Source organism: Symphalangus syndactylus, chromosome 1 (genome assembly GCF_028878055.3).
Source record: "Symphalangus syndactylus isolate Jambi chromosome 1, NHGRI_mSymSyn1-v2.1_pri, whole genome shotgun sequence".
Lineage (NCBI taxonomy): Eukaryota > Metazoa > Chordata > Mammalia > Primates > Hylobatidae > Symphalangus > Symphalangus syndactylus.
Window position 1 is genome coordinate 91,189,786 of NC_072423.2, and position 21,318 is coordinate 91,211,103.

Genomic DNA, 21,318 nt, shown 5'->3' on the forward strand with positions numbered 1-21,318 from the left:
CACATAGTAGGCTGACCTTCTTGTTCTCTGTCCTAAGGTGTTCCTTCTAATGGGCCCAGCTCAGGCATCTAATCTCAGTGTCCCAAACCTTTAAGGCAGGAAACGGTGCTACAGTGGATCAGGATATCAAGGCAGTTGCTGAGACTGGCCTTGAGGATCCTGAAGCAGCAGGCTGTACACATACACCCAGAGGTGCTAGGGTGGTTCAGTGGTAGAATTTTCGTCTGCCAAATACACCACACAGCTAGGTGAGGGGATCCTCCTATAACCCCACCACCACCAACGAGGGGGTATACATGTTACCCTGGCTGCTAGCAACTTCCAGAATTCCTTAAATAAAAGGAAGAGGGGAGTAAGAGGTGGGAAACAGAGGAAGAAACACCCCCATTCCTCTTTCCTATGAAGGCCACCAGTCGCCCAGAAAGCTCATCTCAACTCCTTTGAATGAATCTGGGCCAAGATGGTTCTTGAGCTCCAGCACCACTGGGAGCTGGGGAGCAGTTTGGGTCCCACAAGAAGGCTAGCTGGAGCAAGCCGCCTTGGTCCAGGCTGCATATCTCATAAAGCTGTTCCCAGGGCAAGAACCATCTGTACCTCCTTTGTTGTCCTTTGTCCTTTATTTTCCCTCTAAAAGACACCCCCAGCACACACACAACACACACCCATGGCAAAGAACAGCTGAGCCAGGAGAAGCTGAAGAAAACAGCTTTTTATTTGTTACTATAAGAACCAATTACAGAATCCGAGGTTAAAAAAACGGACAAAAGATCTTTATTTCTGAGAACTGGCGTACAAAAGGCGGAGGGGGAGGGGAGGGAAGGAAAGAGCGAGCGTGGCCTGGGGTTGATGCCAGCTTAGGGGCCTCAAACTCCAATTAGGAAAGTCCGGACACCGGACAGAAAGAGAAACCCCCAATTAGGAAAAAAAAAAAAAAAAAGACATGGCAGTGCACGCCCCCCTCCCCCAACCAGGTACCACCACCTGTTATCTGTTTACTCTTCCCCTCCCCATCCCCTTTCACAAAGGGAGGCAAAATTTTTAAAAAATTAAAAAACCCTCCCCCCAAAACTGTCCAAGACATCTGTGGGTCCTACCCCCCAAAACAGGCTAGGTTCCCACATGGGCCAAGTTCCTGCAGTCTGTCCTCCATCGGCAAGCATGGAGGCATGAGACAAGTCTCGAGGTGGTAACACCAGAGGGCGCCCAACCCCTCCAGGGACACACACTCACTTGCTCTCTTCCTTATTCACTCCTCACTCCCTTCGACACGAAAGGGAAGGGAGGTTTGGGTGCCCTGGGCATCCACCCTCTACCTCTCAGCCCACCTCCCTTCCCCACCGGTGCTCAGTCTTCCAGGACAATAGGCTCATTGGTGCTGGCAGGATGTGAGGGTGCAGGTAGAGGGACAGGGGGCCGCACTGCAATCAGCGTTGGCTTCACCTTCAGAGGCAAGTTGGGTCGGCGAGCAGCTCGCCGCATTTCCAGATGGGTCAGAGCCTTCCGTAGGGCCCTGGCCAGAAAGAGCAAGTGGGAAACAGAAAAGGCTTGGAGAACACTAAGACCTCCAGGTGAAGCCCCACATTCCACACTGCAATTCTGCCTTCTGGCCCATTCTTTTCTGGCATCCCCACCCTGCATCCACAACCTTCCTGGAGCTCTTGCTCTGACACTCCTACTCCCCACACTCACCAGCCTGGACTGTCCCTCTCAGCCCCTCCCATGGTAGACTCCCTACCTGGTATCCTTTGTGGCCACAAACACCACAGGATTGGGGGCATCAGCTGGGTTTAGTTTCTGACGCTTGGCTGCTGGCTGTGAGCTTGAACGAATCCCTGAAGCCAGAGGCCTTCCATTGGCAGAGAAAGGAACCCCTGCCCCTGCCATCTGGAAAAGGGGTAGGATGGCACAATGAGGGAAGGGAACCTCTCAGACTCCTATGAGAAACAAAAGCCCACCCAACTCAATTTCGCCCACCGCTTTCTGTCAACTCACAGTCTCATAGGCCCGTTTCACCATAATGCCCCCCAGTCCCCGGTTCTGGGACAGCTGGTTTCTGTTGATCGGTGTCTTGGTACCCCGAGGTGTTTTTGGTTTCAGGGGTGCCTGGGCCACTGGGAAAAAATAGAAAACTTTCGCACCTTTTCTTCCCTATGCAGTTCCCCTTTGTTACTTCCATCTCTCTTCCCTGGACCAGCAGTTTACCTGGGCATCCCCAAACGTAGCAATGGGGGAATGTCCTGGCAAGCTATCACTAGTATTTCAAATACCAGTATGACCTTATCAAATCAGTACAGTAATACTGAATAGTTTACAAAAAAAATTATTAAACAACAAAAGTACAGTTTGTTAGACTAAATCTCTGAGGATACTATGAGGAAGAAAAAAAGCAAGGGGAGGGATGTCAGACAGGGAATGGACTGGGAGCCTGACGCCACCCTCACTGGTCCCCATCCCATACCCAGATCTTTGACGATAGTTGCCAGGGGCAGCCGCACCAGAGGGTGAATCTTCAATGGAGTCTTGGCGGCCTTAGGAAGTCGAATGGAGCCTGGAGAACAAAGATGAAAGCTTCTGAAGGACTTCACCATTCAGGTCTCCTCTGAGGCCAGAAGCCAAGTGTAATCTTTTTTTTCTTTTTTTTTTTTTTGAGACGGAGTCTTGCTCTGTCGCCCAGGCTGGAGTGCAGTGGCGCAATCTCGGCTCACTGCAAGCTCCGCCTCCCGGGTTCACGCCATTCTCCTGCCTCAGCCTCTCCGAGTAGCTGGGACTACAGGCGCCCGCCACCACGCCCGGCTAATTTTTTTTTTGTATTTTTAGTAGAGACGGGGTTTCACCGTGGTCTCGATCTCCTGACCTCGTGATCCGCCCGCCTCGGCCTCCCAAAGTGCTGGGATTACAAGCGTGAGCCACCGCGCCCGGCCGCCAAGTGTAATCTTAAAAAAATTATCTGTGGCCTACTATCCCTCCTGTTATTAGACATCTAGAAAAACAATGGTCCCTGGGCAGAGCAACCCTAAACCCACCACCAGCCCCACCACTCCCTGCCCTTACACTCTGCTTTGATGGCATTGGCATTGATAGGAGCATAAGGCCGTCGGGCAGCCCTCCTTGGCTGTAATAGGTCCCTGCACATGCGTCTGGCAAGACGGGTCAGCTTTGTGGTCTGAAGCAGGAAAGTTTGCCTGTTCTTAGCCAGTAGCTTGGCCCGGTTGGCGCTGGTTGTGTAAGGAGAGAGACTTTGAGCTTCAGGTCTGGACAAATGACCCCTTGAGTGTGGCTCCTAGAAGAAGAGCATAGGAAAGAGAGAGAGCACAAATCAGCGCTGAGGCTCCCTTCTTTCTTCCATTCCCTGCAGGGGACAATTTATTCCTGTCTAATCTCTTTACTGACCTCTTGGCCTATGTGTCTCCCCAACCAGCATCAAGCACCCCCTGCCCATCAAACCATCACCATATAAAGAGTTGAATATTCTGGCCTTCACCTAAGCTCACATCAATATGCTTACTGCTCTCCCCTGCTTTTCTTCCCACTGATCCTTACCGTGGTGCCCCGAGTGGCCCCCTCAAGCTGAGTTGGGGTCTTAAGTCCCCCATATTTCTTCCAGTAGATCCAACAGGAAGCACAGAGGCGGCACTGCATGTTAGGTGGGCCCCAAGCATACCACTGAGCAGACTGTGTGGCTGTAGAGCATGGAGAGGAGGGGGACAGGGAAGAAGCATGCTACCTGAGCCCCACAGATTCTTGGGCCACAGCAGGCCTTCCACCCATCCCCACCATCCCAGTGCCCCTGTAACTCACTGTGGCAACTCTCACAAGTCAGGCCCTTCTGAAATCCAGCCCCATTCATGCCAGGTTTTGAACCCACAGAAATGATCTGGTTAGGGTTTGGCTTAGTGCTAATGGAGAAGGCGAGGAGAAAGGAAAAAACCCAAGAAACTGGTCAAGGAAAAGAATAAATTTCCACTCTCAGTGTGCCCCTACCTCCTGCCCACCCCCAATCACTGAGGAAGGCACAAGTTAGGGGAAGGGAAGGAAAACACTCTGGTCTCCCCTACCCACCACACTTACTAGGTGGGGATGTAGACCTGTTTCAGTTTGCTGTCTGCTTCAGCAGCTTTCAATCTTTTCTGTAAGAAGGAAAAAAGAAAGAAAAGGATCAGAGCCTCATAGCAGGGAGAATGTCATCAACTTCAAAGGCAGAGGTCAGCAGGTAGCCTATGGTCCATCCTCCCCAGCCCAGAGATACCTGCTGAATATACCGGTCTGTGGTTTTCCACATGTAATAAAACTGGACTATGCTGGCAAGTGACTTCCAGGGTAGCTACGAGGGGCAGAGGGAGGAAGAATGAGCTGGCATCTGGCCCCAGGTCCTGGTTCCCTCACCTGTCATCTCTCCCACCTCTCCTCCTAGTGCCATCCACTTACAAAATCCTGGCGAATATCATTGAAGTCCTTCCCATACTTCTCTAAGGCCTCCTCAAATAGCATGGCCTCTGAGGCTGACCATTCCTCCATCTCATCCCGACACAGCACCGGGCCTCCCTGGGGTACCAGGGTCGACATGGCTTTAGCCAGGTCGTAGCCGTTCCTTTGCAAGGTATCCATGGCGTGAAACTATGGGGAAGATGGAGAGCAACTGAGGACCTGAAACTTTTGGCACCACTCCCTTCCTGCTCCTTAAAACACTCCCACTCCCGGCCAGGCACGGTGGCTCAAGCCCGTAATCCCAGCGCTTTGGGAAGCGGAGGCGGGCAGATCACGAGGTCAGGAGATCGAGATCATCCTGGCTAAAATGGTGAAAACCCGTCTCTACTAAAAATACAAAAAATTAGCCAGGTGTGGTGGCGGGTGCCTGTAGTCCCAGCTATTCAGGAGGCTGAGGCAGGAGAATGGTGTGAAACCAGGAGGCGGAGCTTGCAGTGAGCTGAGATTGCGCCACTGCACTCCAGCCTGGGCGACAGAGCAAGACTCCGTCTAAAACAAACAAACAAACAAACAAACAAAAAACAAAAAACACTCCCACTCCCTCAGAGATACCCTCCTCTCCTGTCCCCAGGCTCTGCAAGTCCCCAGAAAGCCCAGCCTGCCCAACTACCCACCAACTTCTGCTCACCAGGGTGATATCTCGGGAGGCAGCAGCTGCACTCATGTGCAAGCTTGGCTGCCGAATGGAGCTGCTGCAATCTAGGGCTCTTGCAAAGGTTCCCACAGCTCTAAGGGAGAAATTGAGAAGTCAAAAGCGAAAAAAAAGTCAAAAGCCCAAGTGGGCTGGGAAACTAAGCCAGAGGAGAAAGACGGAAAACATCCATGGCAATGAAAGAAATAAAGTCCATCTCTAAGAACCATGGGACTCAGAACAATGTCCACACCTCCCCCAGCCCATCTTCCCTATCCACCCACCCCTCACCGGGCCACCACGAGAAACTGGTCGATCTGCCGGTCTGTGAGAGGGTTGTCTGGGTCCCAGACCTTCATCTCCATCTTCTGTTGGTTCCGATTATCAGATTCTCCTGGAGAACAGAACAATGGCATCAAAAGGGAGAGGGCAGGGGGAAATAGTTGGTGTCTTTTCATTCATAATAACACCTCCTCCTTCCTCTTCTTCTGCTTGGATTCTATCAACTCTCCGACTTCTCTTCCCAACTGTTCCCATTTTCCCTTTTCAGGTTCCTATGGGCCCATTCTGTCAGGGTCATGGCAGAGAGCCCTGCAGATGGTGCACTGCACAACCCCAGGTGACGCCATTCACAGAGACTATAATATTAAAGTGCCCCGGGCCGGGCACGGTGGCTCATGCCTGTAATCCCAGCACTTTGGGAGGCCGAGACGGTCGGATCACCTGAGGTCAGGAGTTCGAGACCAGCCTAGCCAACATGGTGAAACCCTGTCTTTACTAAAAATACAAAATTAGCCGGGCGTGGTGGTGCATGCCTGTAATCCCAGCTACTCGGGAGGCTGAGACAGGGAGAATTGCTTGAACCCCGGAGGTGGAGGTTGTAGTGAGCGGAGATTGTGCCATTGCCCTCCAGCCTGGGCAAAAAAGAGCGAGATTCCGTCTCAAATAAAAAAAAAAAAAAAGAAATATTAAAGTGCCCCTTGGAATTAGATAACCTGGTAGCCATACAGTCTTGTCCTGTAGCTTACCCTCTGCTAGGCGATCTGGGATCTCAGCTTGGTATTTGCAACCAACTCTAATCTCGCCCTGATCAGCTAGAAGTGTCTTCTGCACAGGGTCAAACACCAGTGAGTAAAAAAAGCAGTCCTGGAGTTGGGGAGAGACAAGGTAAGCAGGGCAGCAATCCACATAGGCGGCAGGGAGGGAGGTGTATCTGAGTTTCCATGACCGGCAGTCTGGCAACCCTGTACCTCATCATTGTCCTCCTTTCCCCCTCCCTTTTGCGGGCAATACCCATTCCCCTCACTCTTCTCTCAACATCTCTTTCTCACCTCCTTTTCCAGGTACTGGCTCAAGATATCTGTCTCATTCAAGAGGGTCACACTGCATTTCCCCCTATAGGAGAGAGATTGGAAAACCCAGGTGAGCCCCACTCTCCCTCCCCACAGCATCTCTCAATACCACCTCCTTCTCTCCATCTTCTACGTAAGTGCACACAGGCTATGCTGGCCCCAGTTGTCCTGTACCGTATGTGGGTGGCTGGTAATGATTCAAATTGCCGAGAAAGAAAAAGTTCCCGGTGCTTCAGTTGATGGCGCTGCTGCTCAGACACCCCTGGCTGCTTTGATTCCTCTTCAAATTCCCCTGGAAGATTAAGGAGGAAGAAACCAAGTCAGAAATGGCTGCAGAAAGACAACACCCTGGAAACTCTAACTCAGGGAAAGTATTTCCTATCTCGGCTTTTTTCTCACATTTCCCAAGCGTCTGACTTCTATACCCTTACCCTACCAGCTTTCCTTCTTAGCTCTATGCCCCATCATAGATGCTCCCAACTCTATCAGTAATGCTCTTAGGGAAGAACTGCTGAAAGTATGAAGAATGCTGTAGAAATACATCGCTACCCAGCTGCCAGTACTCAGACACCAAAGTCCACAACAGGCCAGCAAGAACATCACACTTGTCTCTTTCTTGCTAAACCAGCCTGAGGTCCAGGAACTCAAGATGAAAAAATACCACACAAGACTGTGTTTACCAGTTCTTTCCAATTTCAGGAGACTCTTTGCTCTAAAACATCACATGCAGCCCTAACTATCCCTCATTTTCTACTTGGCTAATAATAGTTCCTGGGGTTTCCAAGGACAACACCTCTCAAGCCAGTGCCAACATCTTCCTCCCCAAGGAGCTGCAGCTTGCCCTGAAACCTAGCGGAAGGGGTTAACCTGGCTAGGCGCCAACCAAAGTGGGAGGGGGCAGAAGAGCCTCAGCCCCAAGCTCATTGGTGCATTGTTCCCAACCTCAGGGAGAAAGGGGGGTTGTGCAGTAGTAGGCTCCACCCCTCGCTTGTGTGCTCCGGAAACCCTGTGCTAAGGCAAGGGGGACCACACCCCCAACACCCCTTCTGATTGGACAAGGCCAAGGTCAGCCCCTGCCAGATGGGGCTGGAAACCCTAAAGGGCCAGGGAACTTGGTAAGCCGGGCTCCTCTTTAACCCCTTCTCACCCAGAGCAGTCTGAAAAAGGAAAATAATTTAGAAAGGTGGAACAAAAGGAAGGAAAAAGAAAACCAAAGCAGGAAAGGAAAAAGAAGCTAAGGAAAATATGTTTTTTAAAAAAAGAAGATGAGACCTTAAAGAGAATGAAGATAAGGCAAAATGAAAAGGGAAAGATGTAAAATGGAGGGGGGCAGGCGGGGAAATGGGCGAGGTGAGAAATTAAAAAGTGCAAGAAAACTTCCAGCCATCTTCTAACTTCCAGGTACTCTCACCACCTTGTGATTACAAAATAAGCCTGCTTCTCTGTTACGCAGGCTTCTCAGTACAATCTCTTCCTCTTCACGTTGACCTTCAGTCACCACCTACTGTCCCAATGTACCCCAAACTGCCCCCCTGTAGAAAAGCATTGTTTCTCTAAAGCTCGTTCTCATACCCTAAATAAACGTTATCATCTCTCTCTTACTCTCATACACAAACCATATTATGGCTTTCCTTATCACAATCTCTCCACCCTGCTTCCAACCCCAACGTGTAAAAACAGGCCTTCCTCCTCAGGCCAGGCATTTCCCACCCCCAAACTCACACCTCTGCCTTGGGCATGCTACCAGGGGAAATACCTGCAGGGACATGCCCAGGCCTCAGATCATGGGTAGGAGGAAACGAAAGGGATGAAGATACTCACTGGCATTACTATCAGCCAGGCTGTTGAGGCTACTTGAAATGTCCCTGCGCCGGAAAAGACAGACAACCTTTGCCTCCACATTTCCATTTGCAGTCTAAGGGGAAGAAAAAAACAAAAACAAAAACAAAACAACGTAGCAGTGAAAACTGATCATCTGGGAACAGAAATGCACAAAGAGACAAATAACAGTAAGTTTCAGAGGGACCTGAATTAAAAAGCCCAAGAAAATATGAGTAAAGACTTACATTCAAGGACAGACTTCCAAATCCCTTTCCTTTGCCCCCAAGAGGCAGAATAGTAAAGTTCCTGCTAACCTCTCAATAGCCTTTCCTGAATACATCCAATGAATGAATGAATGAATATGAATGGGTACTTAGTATAGGGTCCTCTCTTCCACCAGAAGTTAGAAACCTCAGAAGAGACCACTGGGGGAGGGAGGGAGAGGGATTCTGCTCCACTCACCTTGTTGAGCTCCTCAATCCGTCTAACCAGGTAAGGATTGCTGGAAGAGTTCTCAAAATAGACGTAATCTGTAAGGGAAGGGAGGGGGGAGGAACCACGCAGATCAGAGGAGATGGGAGACGCAGAGCACCAGAGTAGGAGAGAAAGTTGGCCTGAGTGCATCAAAAGGAGATAAGGATTCAGGTAGAGAGGGCGCTGAGATGTGAAAGTGGACAGACTAAGAGAAAATAAGGATGTCCCCCATCCCCACCGCACCTAGTTCTAAAATCAGATCCTTTACTCAAAAGACAGCCTTAAGAAACACGCAAGAAGCAGGGGTTCCCCTGCAGTCCCCACAACTCAGCGATGAGTTGCACCCCAGTCGCGGCGAAGTAATTGCTCGCTCTAGCGCAGGGCCCCTACCTTTTCGAACCGAGGCGCACAATAACGCCTGGGAAGAGGAAACCTCCGGGCGGCTCCCCCGCGGTGGCAAAGCCGTCGCCCCAGCCCCTCGCGTTCCCTCCCTACCCTGTCAGCTCCTTCGGAACCGGTTTCAGAAGCCCACTCCGTGCCCCAGGGAGCCCCCGACACAGCCCTGAAAGTGCCGTCGGGGCTGCCCGCAGCTTCTCTCTGGGAGATTCGGCGCCCTGCCGCGTCGCCGTTCCCCGCACCCTCTGTCCTCGTCTCCCGGTTCCGGTTCCGGTCCGTGCTCCGGTCCACGCTGCCCCATACGCTGCGCCTCGCGCCACTCGGTGCCGAGCCCCTCAGGTCCCGACCCCAACCTCTCCCGCCCCGGGCCCCGTACCCCTGCGCCCGGTACTCACCTCCCACCCGGTACATGTTGGCCGCCATGGCCGTTCCCGCCGCCGCCTCCGGCCGCACAAAGGGGTCCGGGAGGCTCGCGGGGGCAGGGCTCGGCTCGAGGCAAAGCCCCGAACGGTGGGCTGGCGCTTCGAGGGAGTCTCACTGGGGCCCGCGCAGCCGGCACCTCCGCTGTCTCAGCCGTCGCGGTTCATCCCGGCCCGCGCTGTCGCCGCCGCAGCTATCGCCTCACTCCCGGGACGCTGAGGCTGGCCCCCGTCCGCTCGGCTTCTTCCGGAACGAGCTCGGCTCCTGCCAGGCCAGAGCCAGGCTCCAGCTACCCCCGCCCCCGCGGAGTCCCACTAGTCGTTGGGCTCTGCCGGCCGCGGGGAAGGCTTGCCGGGCCCGCCTCAGGGTTCGCCTCCTTCCGGAACACCTTCGGCCGATCCGGAGAACAAGGCCCACTGCTCGGCTCAGGTCGGAGAGCGAGACCCCGCAGATCGGCTACTTCCGGAAGAAGTTCGGCTCCTGTCGGCCAATCGCTCGGCTATTTCCGTCGCAGCTCGGCCCCACCGCCTTTTCCGAGGGCAGGAAAGGAGTCGGGCTTAACTCTGTCCTCGCTGGAACCCTGCAGCTCCTCCTCCCGCCCCAAAGACTCGCGCGCCTTAGCGCTTCGCCAGGTTATTTGCAAGCGGCTTTGCCTGTCATTTGCATAAATGGTCTACGCTCCCTTACCCTTTCCGCATGCCTCTTTTCCTTTGTCCCCACCCCACAGGGCCCCGGAGGCGCCCGGCAGCGCCCCACAAAAGCACCGGGAGGCGACTTTGGTTCTGGTTTATTGCCCCTCATCAGGCAGCGGGAGTCAAGGCCTAGGCTGGGGCTGCCCGGCTCAGCCAGCGGGTCTAAACAGTGTGTGCAAGGGCGCCGTTCGCGCCTTCCAGGGAAATGCGCGATCGGGAATGTCTCGAAGTCAGTCGAGGAAAGAGTCGGCCCCCGGTCGTGGGGGATTAGGGCGGGGCGGGGCGGGGCCACGCCGCCGGGCCAGTCGGTCCCGCCAGGCAGCGATCAAACGTCGAGGGAGGAGGCGGGGGACAGGGAGGGGGTTCTAGAGGGCGTGGCGGGCGCCGGCCCCGCGCCCCCAGCGCCCAGCACTCGCCACTGGAAGATGCTGGCGTCCTTGCCGCCCAGCGAGACGAGGTGCGAGTCGTCGTGCGTGAACCGGACGCTGGTCACGTGGCTGCCATGGCCCCCGTACATGCGGCTCGGCGCCTGGGCCGGAGGGAAGAGTTGCGGTGGCGGCTGAGCCCTCGGGCCCACCGGTCCCACCCCGGCGATCCCCGCGGCCTCACCTTGGCACGAGCGCACGGGTACTGGAAGAGATGCACTTTGCAGAAGTCGTCGGCCACCGCCACCACGCGCTCGTTGTGGGAGCGGCACAGGGAGTTGATGTCGGTCCCATCGGAGCCGTCCGGCCACACGCCTAGCACAGCGGCCGGCCTCAGCCCGACCTCCTACCCACCGCCACCCACAGCCCAGAGCTACACCGTTTCAGGCGCTCCGGCAGCCGCGGCCACCCACTGCCGCGTTCCAGGCAAGCCTTCCCGGTCCCGAGGGCCGGAGGGGCCTCCTGGGCTGGATCTTCAGGTTTCTGGACTCTAACCCAACGACACACGCCCAGCGTTCGGAGCCCAAACTGGGCTCCACCTTGTCCCCCACCCTTCCAGCAGGGTTCCACGCCCCTGCTCACCGTAGACGTGGAAGCCCAGCACACAGGTGTAGGTAGCCCATTCCCGGTCTCGGCTCTCATAGCGATTCTTCAGCTGCTTGCAGCCTCCAGCCACGTCCCCTGGGGAGAGGGAGCCCGCCCAGTTCAGCTCTCACCCTGTCCTCAGTAGGGAAGATGCCAGGGGAAGCCAGATTGGAAAGACTGGCATGAAACCCGGCGATGACATGTGATCTGGTCACCGTAGTAGCATCACCTCCTCCCCCTGTGAAACCCACCCTGTGTGCGTCCTGTCCTGAGCTCTGGCTGAAGTTCTAACAGCTTCCATGAGTTCCTCTTCCCTAGATAAGTCAAGTCCTCCATACTTGCCCTGAGAAACTTTTCCCAAACAATCTTTTCTTAGTGCATTTTTCGACTCCCTCAAGTCAACAAGACATGGTGTGAAACTAGTTGTTTCCAAATCACAAAATTTCTCCTACATATAATTCCAACTCCACTTTAACTCCATCTCCACTTCCTTATCTGACAACACCTCTAAGAGCCCCCCCTACACAAAACCCACTCCAATTACCCTCTCCCCATGTCCTGCTCCACTGCCACTCACAGTAAAGAATCTCATAGTCCCCAGAATTGGACATGATGAAATTCCCATCCTTGGACCAGTCGAGATGAGTGATGAAGCTGGAGTGACCCTGGGAGCAAAGGTCAAGAGTTTGAAAGTATCCCATCCATCTCCCATCTCCAGAGCCCCCTTGATGCATCAGACCCCTGAGTTTCCTAGCTGTTATCATGCCCCACCACATGCCCCAACTTCCTCACCATACAGCGGCCAAAGCGGCTGGATTTGGCACCATCACTGGAAACACTATAGATGTAGATCACGTTGTCATGGGAACCAATGGCCAGGTACAACCCATCTGCAAATACAGTCACTCAGAGAGGGAAGGGCCAGGGACGCATGTGAGTCCAGGGTTGGGGTGGCTCCCACCTGGGCTGTACCGGACCACTGAGAGCTGCTCATTGCCATCAATGACATCAGACACGATCTCTCTGGTCTCTGTGTCCAAAACCAACCACCTGGAAGGGAGGGAAGTGGAGGCAGATAGGAAGACAAAAAGGCAGGATGTAAGGAGACCCCCAGGGAGGCCATCCTGGGTAGGCTTGGGGATGGCAAATAAGAGAAGCTCAGAGACACACAGAGAAAGGCTCTGATGTAGAAGACAGGTCACAACTGCATTCCTTTTTTTTTTCAGTTTTTTGTTGTTGTTGTTGTTTTGAGACAGAGTCTCACTCTGTCACCCAGGCTGGAGTGCAGTGGCAAGATCTCACCGCAACCTCCACCTCCTCGGTTCAAGTGATTCTCATGCCTCAGCCTCCTAAGTAGCTAGAATTACAGGTGTGTACCACCATGCCCGGCTAATTTTTGTATTTTTAGTGGAGACGAGGTTTCACCATGTTGGCCAGGCTGGTCTTGAACTCCTGACCTCAAGTGATCCACCTGCCTCAGCTCCCAAAGTGCTAGCATTACAGGCGTGAGCCACCACACCTGGCCACCACTGCATTCTTATGCTGGGAGATGGGAAGGAGCTAAGTGTGGATAAAAGCTGAGGGGCTTCTGATGTCGTCTGAAAAAGGAATCTGAAACTACAGACCAGGGGCCGACTACAAAGGCACTGTGCAAGCTGGAAGCCTGTCACTTCCCTGTGTTTGTCTATGCCCCTCCCATTCCCACTGTTTCTCTATCCTGGGCTGCTGCCTCCTCCACTCCCTGGCTTGGAGGAGACATTGGTTGGGGGAGGGGGAGAAACAGTTACCACAGGAGAGGAGGGGAGCCCGGGCGGCAGGGGCTGCAGGGAGAGGCACAGAGGAGTGCCAAGGCGCAGGTGGCTCCTGGGTAAAGGCGGTCACTCTCGCCCACTCCCCCAGTACCAGGAACCCTTCCCAGACCTCCCTGCTTTCCCTCCTGGGAGTCCTGGCTCCCTCTCACCTCCCTGTGTTCAGTCCTACGGCCACAACTGCCCCACTCGGGTGGAAGTCAGCACAGAGACCAGTCTCCTGGGAGAGGGGAGAAGGTGAATTCAAGACGATATCTTTCTAGTGAGGGAACCAGAGTGAACCCCTTGTCTTCCTAACTTCAAAGCCACTTAACTCCCAAGGAGAAGATGGGAAGAGAGGGAAGGGATACCTGGGTGTCACTGGAGCCCGAACAGGGAGTGATACCAAAATATTTAACCACGGAACTGAGGCCAATAGCTGTGCTGGAGATTAACCATTTAGATGCTGGACCAAGAGGAAGTCTGAGGGGTTCTGGGGGTGGCAGGGAGTGCCCAGGTGGTACTAGAAGCATCAGCTTTTACCAATCAGTACAGAAAAATTAATATTTGAGTAGCCAGTGCAGCCATACCAGTACAAACTGGCCACCTCTGGGAGGCAGAAGGCAAGGTGCTGGGGAAGACATGGTGGCCACAGGTGTCCTGGTGGGTGTGGCATGGGGGATCCAGGGGCACAGGGCTCTACCTTGAGGTCGATGCTCCAGGCCAGCGCATGGCTCTCCCCATCCCACAGGCAGAGCTGCCGGTCGTGGCCGCAGGTGAGGAAGCGGTTCTGGGAGGGGTGTGTGCAGAGCCCCCAGAGCTCATCAGTGTGGCCCTGCAGCACAGCATGACTGTCACTCCTGCCCCTCTCTCACACCCCTTTGTCCCTTCCTCCCCTGAGCCCTTAACCCCCAACCTGGATTACAGGGGAGAAGCCCTGGGCCAGATCTCCCCTCAGCAATGCATTCTTCGTGGTTCCCACCAGCAGCTCAGAGCCAAGCCCTTCAGCAATGGCTCGCACGGCCCCAAAGTGCTCAGGAATCTGCAGAGTGGTGGCAGAATGTCAAGAGCCCACGGACTATTGCTCTTCTCCCTCGCTCCCTTGACCCCAGCCCAGCCCTCACCTCAGCCTCCTGGAGGGCCACCAACCCGGGCCCCCACTGTACCAGCCGGCGGTCCCGCCCGCCACCACTCAGCACTGTCCCGTCCCGCCGGAGACACAAGGCGAAGATGGAACCTTCATGAGCGTGAGCCTGGGCCACAATCCCATAGGTCTCTGTTGGCAAAAGCCCCCCCAGGTAGATCATTTTCGGGGTGCAGGGGAGTGAGAAACAGGGCCAGCTTGGCTATAGAGTAAGAACTCCCAGCCATGGCATGCACTGACTACTATGTCTCATCCTCATACTGCCAACACATCTGTTATTCTCCCCATTTTATAAACAAGACAACTGAGACTCAGAGAAATGAGGTAACTTCCTAAAGGCCAGGCAACTAATAGCAAAACAGGAATCTGAACCTGAGATCTAGCAAACACAAAGCTCCAGCCGTTTCTCCTTTGCTGTGCTGCCCACACACTTCTAGACTAGCCCCCCAGAGAACTATCAACTCTCAAGGTAAAAAGGTGGGAAACCTGGCTGGGCGCCGTGGCTCACGCCTGTAATCCCAGCACTTTGGGAGGCCAAGGCGGGCAGGTCACCTGAGGTCAGGAATTCGAGACCAGCCTGGCCAACATGGCGAAACCCCATCTCTACTAAAAATACAAAAATTAGCCGGGCGTAGCCGGGCGCGGTGGCTCACACTTGTAATCCCAGCACTTTGGGAGGCCGAGGCGGGCGGATCACAAGGTCAGGAGATCGAGACCACGGTGAAACCCCGTCTCTACTAAAAAAAAAAATACAAAAAATTAGCCGGGCGCGGTGGCGGGCGCCTGTAGTCCCAGCTACTCGGAGAGGCTGAGGCAGGAGAATGGCGTGAACCCGGGAGGCGGAGCTTGCAGTGAGCCGAGATTGCGCCACTGCACTCCAGCCTGGGCGACAGAGCGAGACTCCGTCTCAAAAAAAAAAAATTAGCCGGGTGTGGTGGCATGCGCCTGTACTCCCAGCTACTTGGGAGACTGAGGAAGGAGGATCACTTAAACCTGGGAGGCGGAGGTTGCGGTGAACCAAGATCGCGCCACTGCAATCCAGCCTGGGCAACAGACTAAGACCTCATATCAAAAAAAAAAAAAAAAAAAAAAAAAGATGGAAATGAGAAACCCTCTCCTCTGTTCCCACAGAACCTCTGGAGTACTACACTTCCCAGATGCCACTCCCAGCCACATACCTTTGGCCCCACCCCTGCCTGGGGTCTTGGAATCTGAAGGGCTCCGCCCCCAGGTGAGAATGTTCCCCTCTGAGTCTCCAGTGAGAATGTCTCCATCCGGAAGGAACACAAAGCAAGGGATAAACTTGGGTTTCTTGTATTTCTAGTGGGAGGGGAGAGCAGACAGCAGAGGTCAAAGGGAAGGGCAAAGATTAAAAGTAGCAGGGCAGGCCAGGCACAGTGGCTCATGCCTATAATCCCAGCACTTTGGGAGGCCAAGGCAGGCGAGTCACCTGAAGCCAGGAGTTTGTGACCAGCCTGGCCAATATGATGAAATCCCACACTGCACTCCAGCCTGGGTGATAGAGCAAGGCACTGTCTCAAAAAAAAAAAAAAAAATCGGGCAAGATGGCCAACATGATGAAACCGTATCTCTACTAAAAATACAAAAATCAGCCAGGCGTGGTGGCGCGCATCTGTAATCCCAGCTACTCCGGGAGGGTGAGGCAGGAGAATTGCTTGAACCCAGGAGGAGGAGGTTGCAGTGAGCCGAGATCTTGCCATTGCACTCTGGCCTGGGTGACAAGAGCAAGACTCCGTCACAAAAGAAAAAAAAAAAGGTCACAGGGGCAGGTGGGGGTTAGGGAACCTTAGGGTCCATAGTACTCAGCCCAGTGCTTCCTCTTCCACTCTGCCCTCCCCATCACCTTCCACTTATCCATGCCTCACCCCAAAAACACCCTGTTTCCGGGTAAGGGTCCCATTCCCAGGAACCCCTACTCCACCACTCCAATTCCAGAAGTGGACGTGAGATTTCCCACTGGTGACGATGCAGCTGCTGTCACGAGGGTTGAAGCCAACGGCCAGGACTGAGTCATTTGTACTCTGAAGGGAAGACACTAGATTCAGCCACCCCAAGCCCTGGGTACCTTCATTCTACTTGACTTTCCTCAATTTGCATCATGACAGCTGGCTGGCAGAGGTCCCGAAACCCCAGGACAACCCTTCTTTCAAAACCCTGGTCCCCTAAGAGCACTATTCCCTGTCAATCATAATTAATCACCCTAATACCTAACACATTATCCCTCATGAGGTCAGAACCCATGTCACAAATGAAGAAACTAAGGGTCAGAGAAGCTAGATTAGCCCCACGTGACCCAGCCAAAAAGGAAGGAAATGTATGTGTGAGTCTGGAGCTCTCTGCACTCTACCACTCCCACCCCCAACCTCAGAGCCCCCCTAAGCCACGTGGACTCCTCACCTTGATCTCAGCCAGCTTCATTCCCCGGCTGCAGTCCCACACCGACAGCATGTGCTCATTGGAGTCATCCACCACACAAAGAAAGGCACCCTGATCCTGAAGAAGGGTGACACATAGGAGGTGCAGAGTGAACCCTGGAGGTCCAGGAGTTCATGGTCATTAGGTTAGGAGGTACCATCACAGATGGAGAGGGCAGAAGAAGTTGACACACATGTCACTTTCTCAAGAGAACCAGCTGGGTGGGGTTCAGGAAGGCCAGAACTTCCAAGGCTTCCTGGTGATGTGCAAGAGTGGGGTTCCTAGGCAAGAATGGGGGTCTAGAGGCTTCAAGGCCAGCTCACCGCAGCTGAAAAGGCCAGGGCCCCAACACCCCGCTCGAAGGCCCCCAGTCCAATCTCCTGCAGTTTCAACAGCGTCTCTGAGTCCCAGATGTGAACCACAGGCTGCAGGGGCTGGTGGAGGAGGAAGAGTCACAGGTGTGAAGCAAAACTGGAGTGCAATTACAGCGTGTCTGCCTGCTCCCTGACTTTGGCCTTACCTTTCCATCCTTATCCACTCCAGCTGTCTGTCCCGAGGCTACCCGAACACCATCAGGGTGAACAGCAAGGCTAAGGCAGGGGGAAGACACTCTAGGGAAAGGGTCTCTCAAGACCATCCAAGACACCTTCTCCAAGCTTGCAGAGCAGCAAGGCAACTCTTTTCTCCTGCTTCTCCACCCCCTCAGACCCTCTTCCTGCCAAGCCCACCATCCCCAGACCCCTCACCATCGAACGCAGTCTGTGTGCCCCCGGTAATGTCTCTGGCCGCCACCTCCAGGACCCCCTGGGCCTCCTCCAGGCCGGTACAGCACCACCACACAGGCGATAAAGTAGACCACCTCCCCAGAGCGCAGCACAAACAGATTAGACCGGGAGTCACGACCCCTGTACCCATAACTGGGGTGGAGATCATGGTCAAGGAAAGGGTTAGATCAAGGGCAGGAGGAGGAAGACGGGAGAAAGACAGAGCTTCTGGCTGGCAAGGCCTGGAGCAGAATGATGGCAGGAGAGGATCTAGAAGACTCCTCGTCCCCATAGACCCAGGAGAAAACTGTAAAGGTAAGAGGAGTCCCCAGGTGAGAAAGGTGGTTCCCATGGGACTGGAGGGGGCAGGATACACCCAGTCAAGACTGAGGGTCTCTGGTGGTGGGCCACTCGGCAGCTCCTCAAGGCTACGGATGCCAGACGGGATGTACATGGTAATGGGGCGGCCTCGAAGGAACATCTTCACTGAGATGCCTTCTACAGAGAAAAGGGGTGGTGTCAACTACCACCCACAACCCCCTTTCCAGGAAAGACAGAGCAGAACCCTACCCACCACACCTACCCAAAATAGCTCCTGGGGCTACAGTCCAAATCCTAACCCTGCCATCCAAGTTTTTCTCTCTGTCCCTCTGTACATACCCAAATTGTAATTGCTCCTCCGAGATCCAGGGCCCCCAGGGCTGGAGAGGGGGTCTTTTCCCCCACGGCTGTTGGGAAGAGAGAAAGCACAGGGATTGGGGTCAGGTCCCAAGACCTAAGTGGGGAGGGGCAAGACACAAGAAAAGAGGTCACTGCAGAAACCACAGTCACTTCTGCAGGCCTGTAGTTTGCTTCGTGAGTATCAGGGCCCTAGTAGATGGAGACTTTTAATTCCATTTAAGAGATAAGAAAATTGAGGCTGAAGGGGCTGAACGCACAGCACAAGGCCACAAAGCTTGGAAGAGGCAGTGCAGGGTGCCAGAGCCCTTTCTCTCCTCCAGACCACCAGGCCTCAGCCTCGCTCTGTCGCCCAGGCTGGAGTGCAATGGTGTGACCTCAGCTCATTGCAACCTCCACCTCCTGGGTTCAAGCAATTCTCCTGCCTCAGCCTCCTCAGTAGCTGGGATTACATGTGCGCGCCACTAGGCCTCGCTATTGACCTTTTCATTTCCCCATCTGTAAAATGGGACCAAAGGGAGCCGAGAATGTACACCAGCCCCGCCTCTCAGGGATCCGGGAGGCAAGCAAGAAAGTCCACAACTCTCCAGAGATTCCTGTCGTTAGATAACAGTAAGGTGATACTGTCTGTTCAGAGAATAAAGCACAGGCCAAGGACAGGGCTAGAATGAACATTCGGGTGTCCTGCGGCCTGTACATAGTCTGAGGCAACTACATCCGGCCACTAGGATGTCCCCTTGCCCTCTAGAAGTAAGTATTAATAGATTGGTACTTGGTAGGTCCAGCGGAAAGAGGGCTGAAGCTCTAGGGACAGCCGTCCATGAAAGCCATGGAAGCTTCTAGAAAAGCCTCTTGGGCTAGCGGAAGGTGTGCTGTGATGTAGTGGAAAGGGTAGGGGAACTGGAGTCAGGAAGAGTTAGGTTCAAATCCTGACTCTAGCTGTGTGACCCCAGGCAAATGACTCACCCTCTCTGAGCCTGCTTCCTCACCTGTGCAACGAGCAGCATGAGACCACCTAACCCCCAAGGATGTTGTGGGGACTGACTGAGATGGAGGAGGTCGAGAGTTTAGCACAGTGCCCGGTACACAGCAGGCGCCCCAGGAGTGTTTGTTTCTTTATTCCTGTTGGGCAATCAGGTCCCCCCACCCCACCCAGGGATGTGAGGTGAGGGATACGGAAAGTCGAGAGCCTGCGCCTGGGGAGGGGTGGGTTGAGGGGAAGCATCACCCACCTCTCTGTGCTCCCGGACCGCACTAACAGGTTGGCGGAGGAAATTGCCTTCCTGGAGAGCTTCTGCCGAGGCCGCTCTGAGGGAGATGAGGAGGAAGAATTTCTTCGCGGCCTGGTGGGGGCATAGTGAAGGTCATTCCCTCCAACTGTACTCTACAATCCTACCACCCCTCCCAGCTTCCGCCACAGGGCCACAGGACACCTACGTGTCAGCACGCTGTGGGGGCTGCAAGGGCCTGAGGATCCCCGGGGGGCCAGGGGAGCCAGCACCACTGCTGCTGCTTCCCCCTCCTTCAGATTGGGTCCCACTAGGCTCTTCGCTGGCCCCCTGAGGGGCTGGGGGTCCATTGCTCAGGCCAGGGGGTCCAGGGGATGACTTGAGCTCCACCTCTGTCTCCGTCTGGGTGCCTCGGCTCACCAAGGAAGGGGTGCACGTGGGTGGCAGTCCTGGGGGGGCTGCAAGACTGCTGGAGAGATGGTGAATTAACCTGAAGCCCCAGAGGCCCCAAGGAGGAGGAAAAATGGGGTGTGCCGACATGCATACCTGTCCCCTGGAGGAGCTGGTGTGCCAGAGCCCTGCAGGGAGGAAGGGGGCACCTGCAGCCGCAGCAGGCGAAGGGCTTCTGCCAGGGCTGCCTTTACCAGCTCCATCTCCTGCTCCTGCACCCGAAGCCGCTGGCTCAGAGACTGGAGGGCCTCCCGAGCAGGGCCCTCACCTGGGAAAAGGGCAAGAGGTACTCAGAATGTACCCATCACCTGAAGAAAGCATAGAGAGGATTCCGTCTCCCCACAACTTTACATGTGTCCAGTAGGACTGCCCCTTTCAGGCAGCCCCAGGCTTGAATGCTCGTCCAGAGGGGAGGAGACGGTGGTAAAGGATCAAGGGCCTCCTTCTGGCAGGGCAGGCGAGAAACCTGGCAAAGCTCCCTTCCTGCTGCCGTCTCAGCCTCCGCAAAGACTGGGAGAACCATGGAGTACCGTGGGGGAAATATGGAGTACTGCCGAGGAACGTGGGAGCCACCGACAGAGGCGCCGCACTGGTGAGGGGAGGGACCGCAGCCCTCCCCACGCGCCCACAGCAAGCTCAGGTCTCCAGCGAAAGCTGAGTAACTGAGCCGGGGGAACACCAGGAGAGAGGACGGGGTGCGGGAATGGAGTCATACTGAGGACCCAGAGTACAGGAAAAGAGATCCAGAGTGACAGGAGAGAGTGTGGGTGGTGAGCAGAGTCACAGTGAAGGTCTCAGGGGGCAGTGGAGGTCAGAAGGAAAAAGATCTGAAATACCACGAGAAGAGGCCCGGAGTAACGCAGGGGGCAGGGAAACATCGAGGGATCCGGAGTTACGTGGGGCGTAGAATGACGCTGGGGAAGCCCGAAGTGACAGCAGGACCCAAACAACTAGGGAGGGCGACCGGAGGAACTGTGGAGGATGCTCCAAGCCCCTGGGGCGGAGGAGCACGCGTGGACGCCTCCAGACAGCCGTCCAGCTCTGGCAGAACCCGACGAGCCGGGCGCTCCGGGAAGGGGCACGCCGCCCGCCCCGCCCCGTACTCACCGGGCCCCGCGGCCCCGTCCATCCGGCCCCCGGGTTGCTCCGAGCGGCGGCGGCGGAGGAGGCGTCTAAGCCGCGGGGGCCACGGCCGGGGAGAGGGAAAGGGGAAGCACCCCGGGGCGCGCGCGAAGGGCGCCGTACCACCACCCCGAGGGGGCGCTGTCGGGCGCGGGGAAGGGGCCTGGAGGGGGCGCTGTGGGCCCGGGGCCGCAGTCTCCAGACCCCCCCGGGCCCTCGGACTCTCCCGGAGCCGCTCTCGGCTCCCAGGGGTGGGGTGGCGGGGCCGTCCGGGGCCACAGCGCCGCAGCACAAACAGGCGCCGGACGCGGAGCCGCCAGGAAGCGCGGGAGGGGGGGCGGGCCCGAAGGGGGGCCGGGCCGCCTGGTAACCCCTCCCTGTCCGGGCCTCGGCGCTCAGTACGGGGGCGGGGCTAGCCGGCTGACCC

The 21,318-nt window shown here is 55.4% G+C and overlaps 2 protein-coding genes across 21 annotated transcripts; both read right to left on the reverse strand.

The window, feature by feature from the left end:
• Positions 1 to 694: 694 nt before the first annotated feature.
• MTA2 (metastasis associated 1 family member 2) lies at positions 695 to 10,496 on the reverse strand. 2 transcript variants are annotated; one of them, XM_055289372.2, is made up of 18 exons: positions 9,555 to 10,496; positions 8,752 to 8,819; positions 8,290 to 8,383; positions 6,643 to 6,760; positions 6,448 to 6,511; positions 6,145 to 6,262; positions 5,408 to 5,510; positions 5,114 to 5,213; positions 4,426 to 4,614; positions 4,247 to 4,321; positions 4,069 to 4,127; positions 3,799 to 3,896; positions 3,541 to 3,680; positions 3,052 to 3,280; positions 2,459 to 2,548; positions 1,993 to 2,111; positions 1,736 to 1,884; positions 695 to 1,510 (listed from the first exon to the last, which is right to left on the reverse strand). In XM_055289372.2, exons 1-18 carry the CDS (start codon positions 9,580 to 9,582, stop codon positions 1,345 to 1,347), a joined length of 2,007 nt encoding a protein of 668 aa, XP_055145347.1. In that variant the 5' UTR covers positions 9,583 to 10,496; the 3' UTR covers positions 695 to 1,344. The 2 variants fall into 2 exon arrangements, with proteins under 2 accessions (XP_055145347.1, XP_055145439.1); XM_055289464.2 differs by lacking the exon at positions 9,555 to 10,496 and adding an exon at positions 9,154 to 9,242.
• EML3 (EMAP like 3) lies at positions 10,350 to 21,250 on the reverse strand. Of its 19 annotated transcripts, none has more exons than XM_063642003.1 (23): positions 20,877 to 21,250; positions 20,121 to 20,279; positions 19,866 to 20,037; positions 19,528 to 19,785; positions 19,323 to 19,433; positions 18,073 to 18,140; positions 17,787 to 17,910; positions 17,395 to 17,565; positions 17,169 to 17,238; positions 16,972 to 17,082; positions 16,631 to 16,726; positions 16,099 to 16,254; positions 15,391 to 15,532; positions 14,193 to 14,344; positions 13,985 to 14,110; positions 13,772 to 13,903; positions 13,242 to 13,309; positions 12,243 to 12,331; positions 12,074 to 12,171; positions 11,859 to 11,946; positions 11,279 to 11,377; positions 10,881 to 11,011; positions 10,350 to 10,800 (listed from the first exon to the last, which is right to left on the reverse strand). In XM_063642003.1, exons 1-23 carry the CDS (start codon positions 20,896 to 20,898, stop codon positions 10,597 to 10,599), a joined length of 2,847 nt encoding a protein of 948 aa, XP_063498073.1. In that variant the 5' UTR covers positions 20,899 to 21,250; the 3' UTR covers positions 10,350 to 10,596. The 19 variants fall into 19 exon arrangements, 17 of the variants coding, with proteins under 17 accessions (XP_063498073.1, XP_063498089.1, XP_063498078.1 ...); XM_063642019.1 differs by having other exon boundaries at positions 10,881 to 10,901; positions 17,787 to 17,907; positions 20,877 to 21,026; XM_063642008.1 differs by having other exon boundaries at positions 17,787 to 17,907; positions 20,877 to 21,026.
• Positions 21,251 to 21,318: the final 68 nt, after the last annotated feature.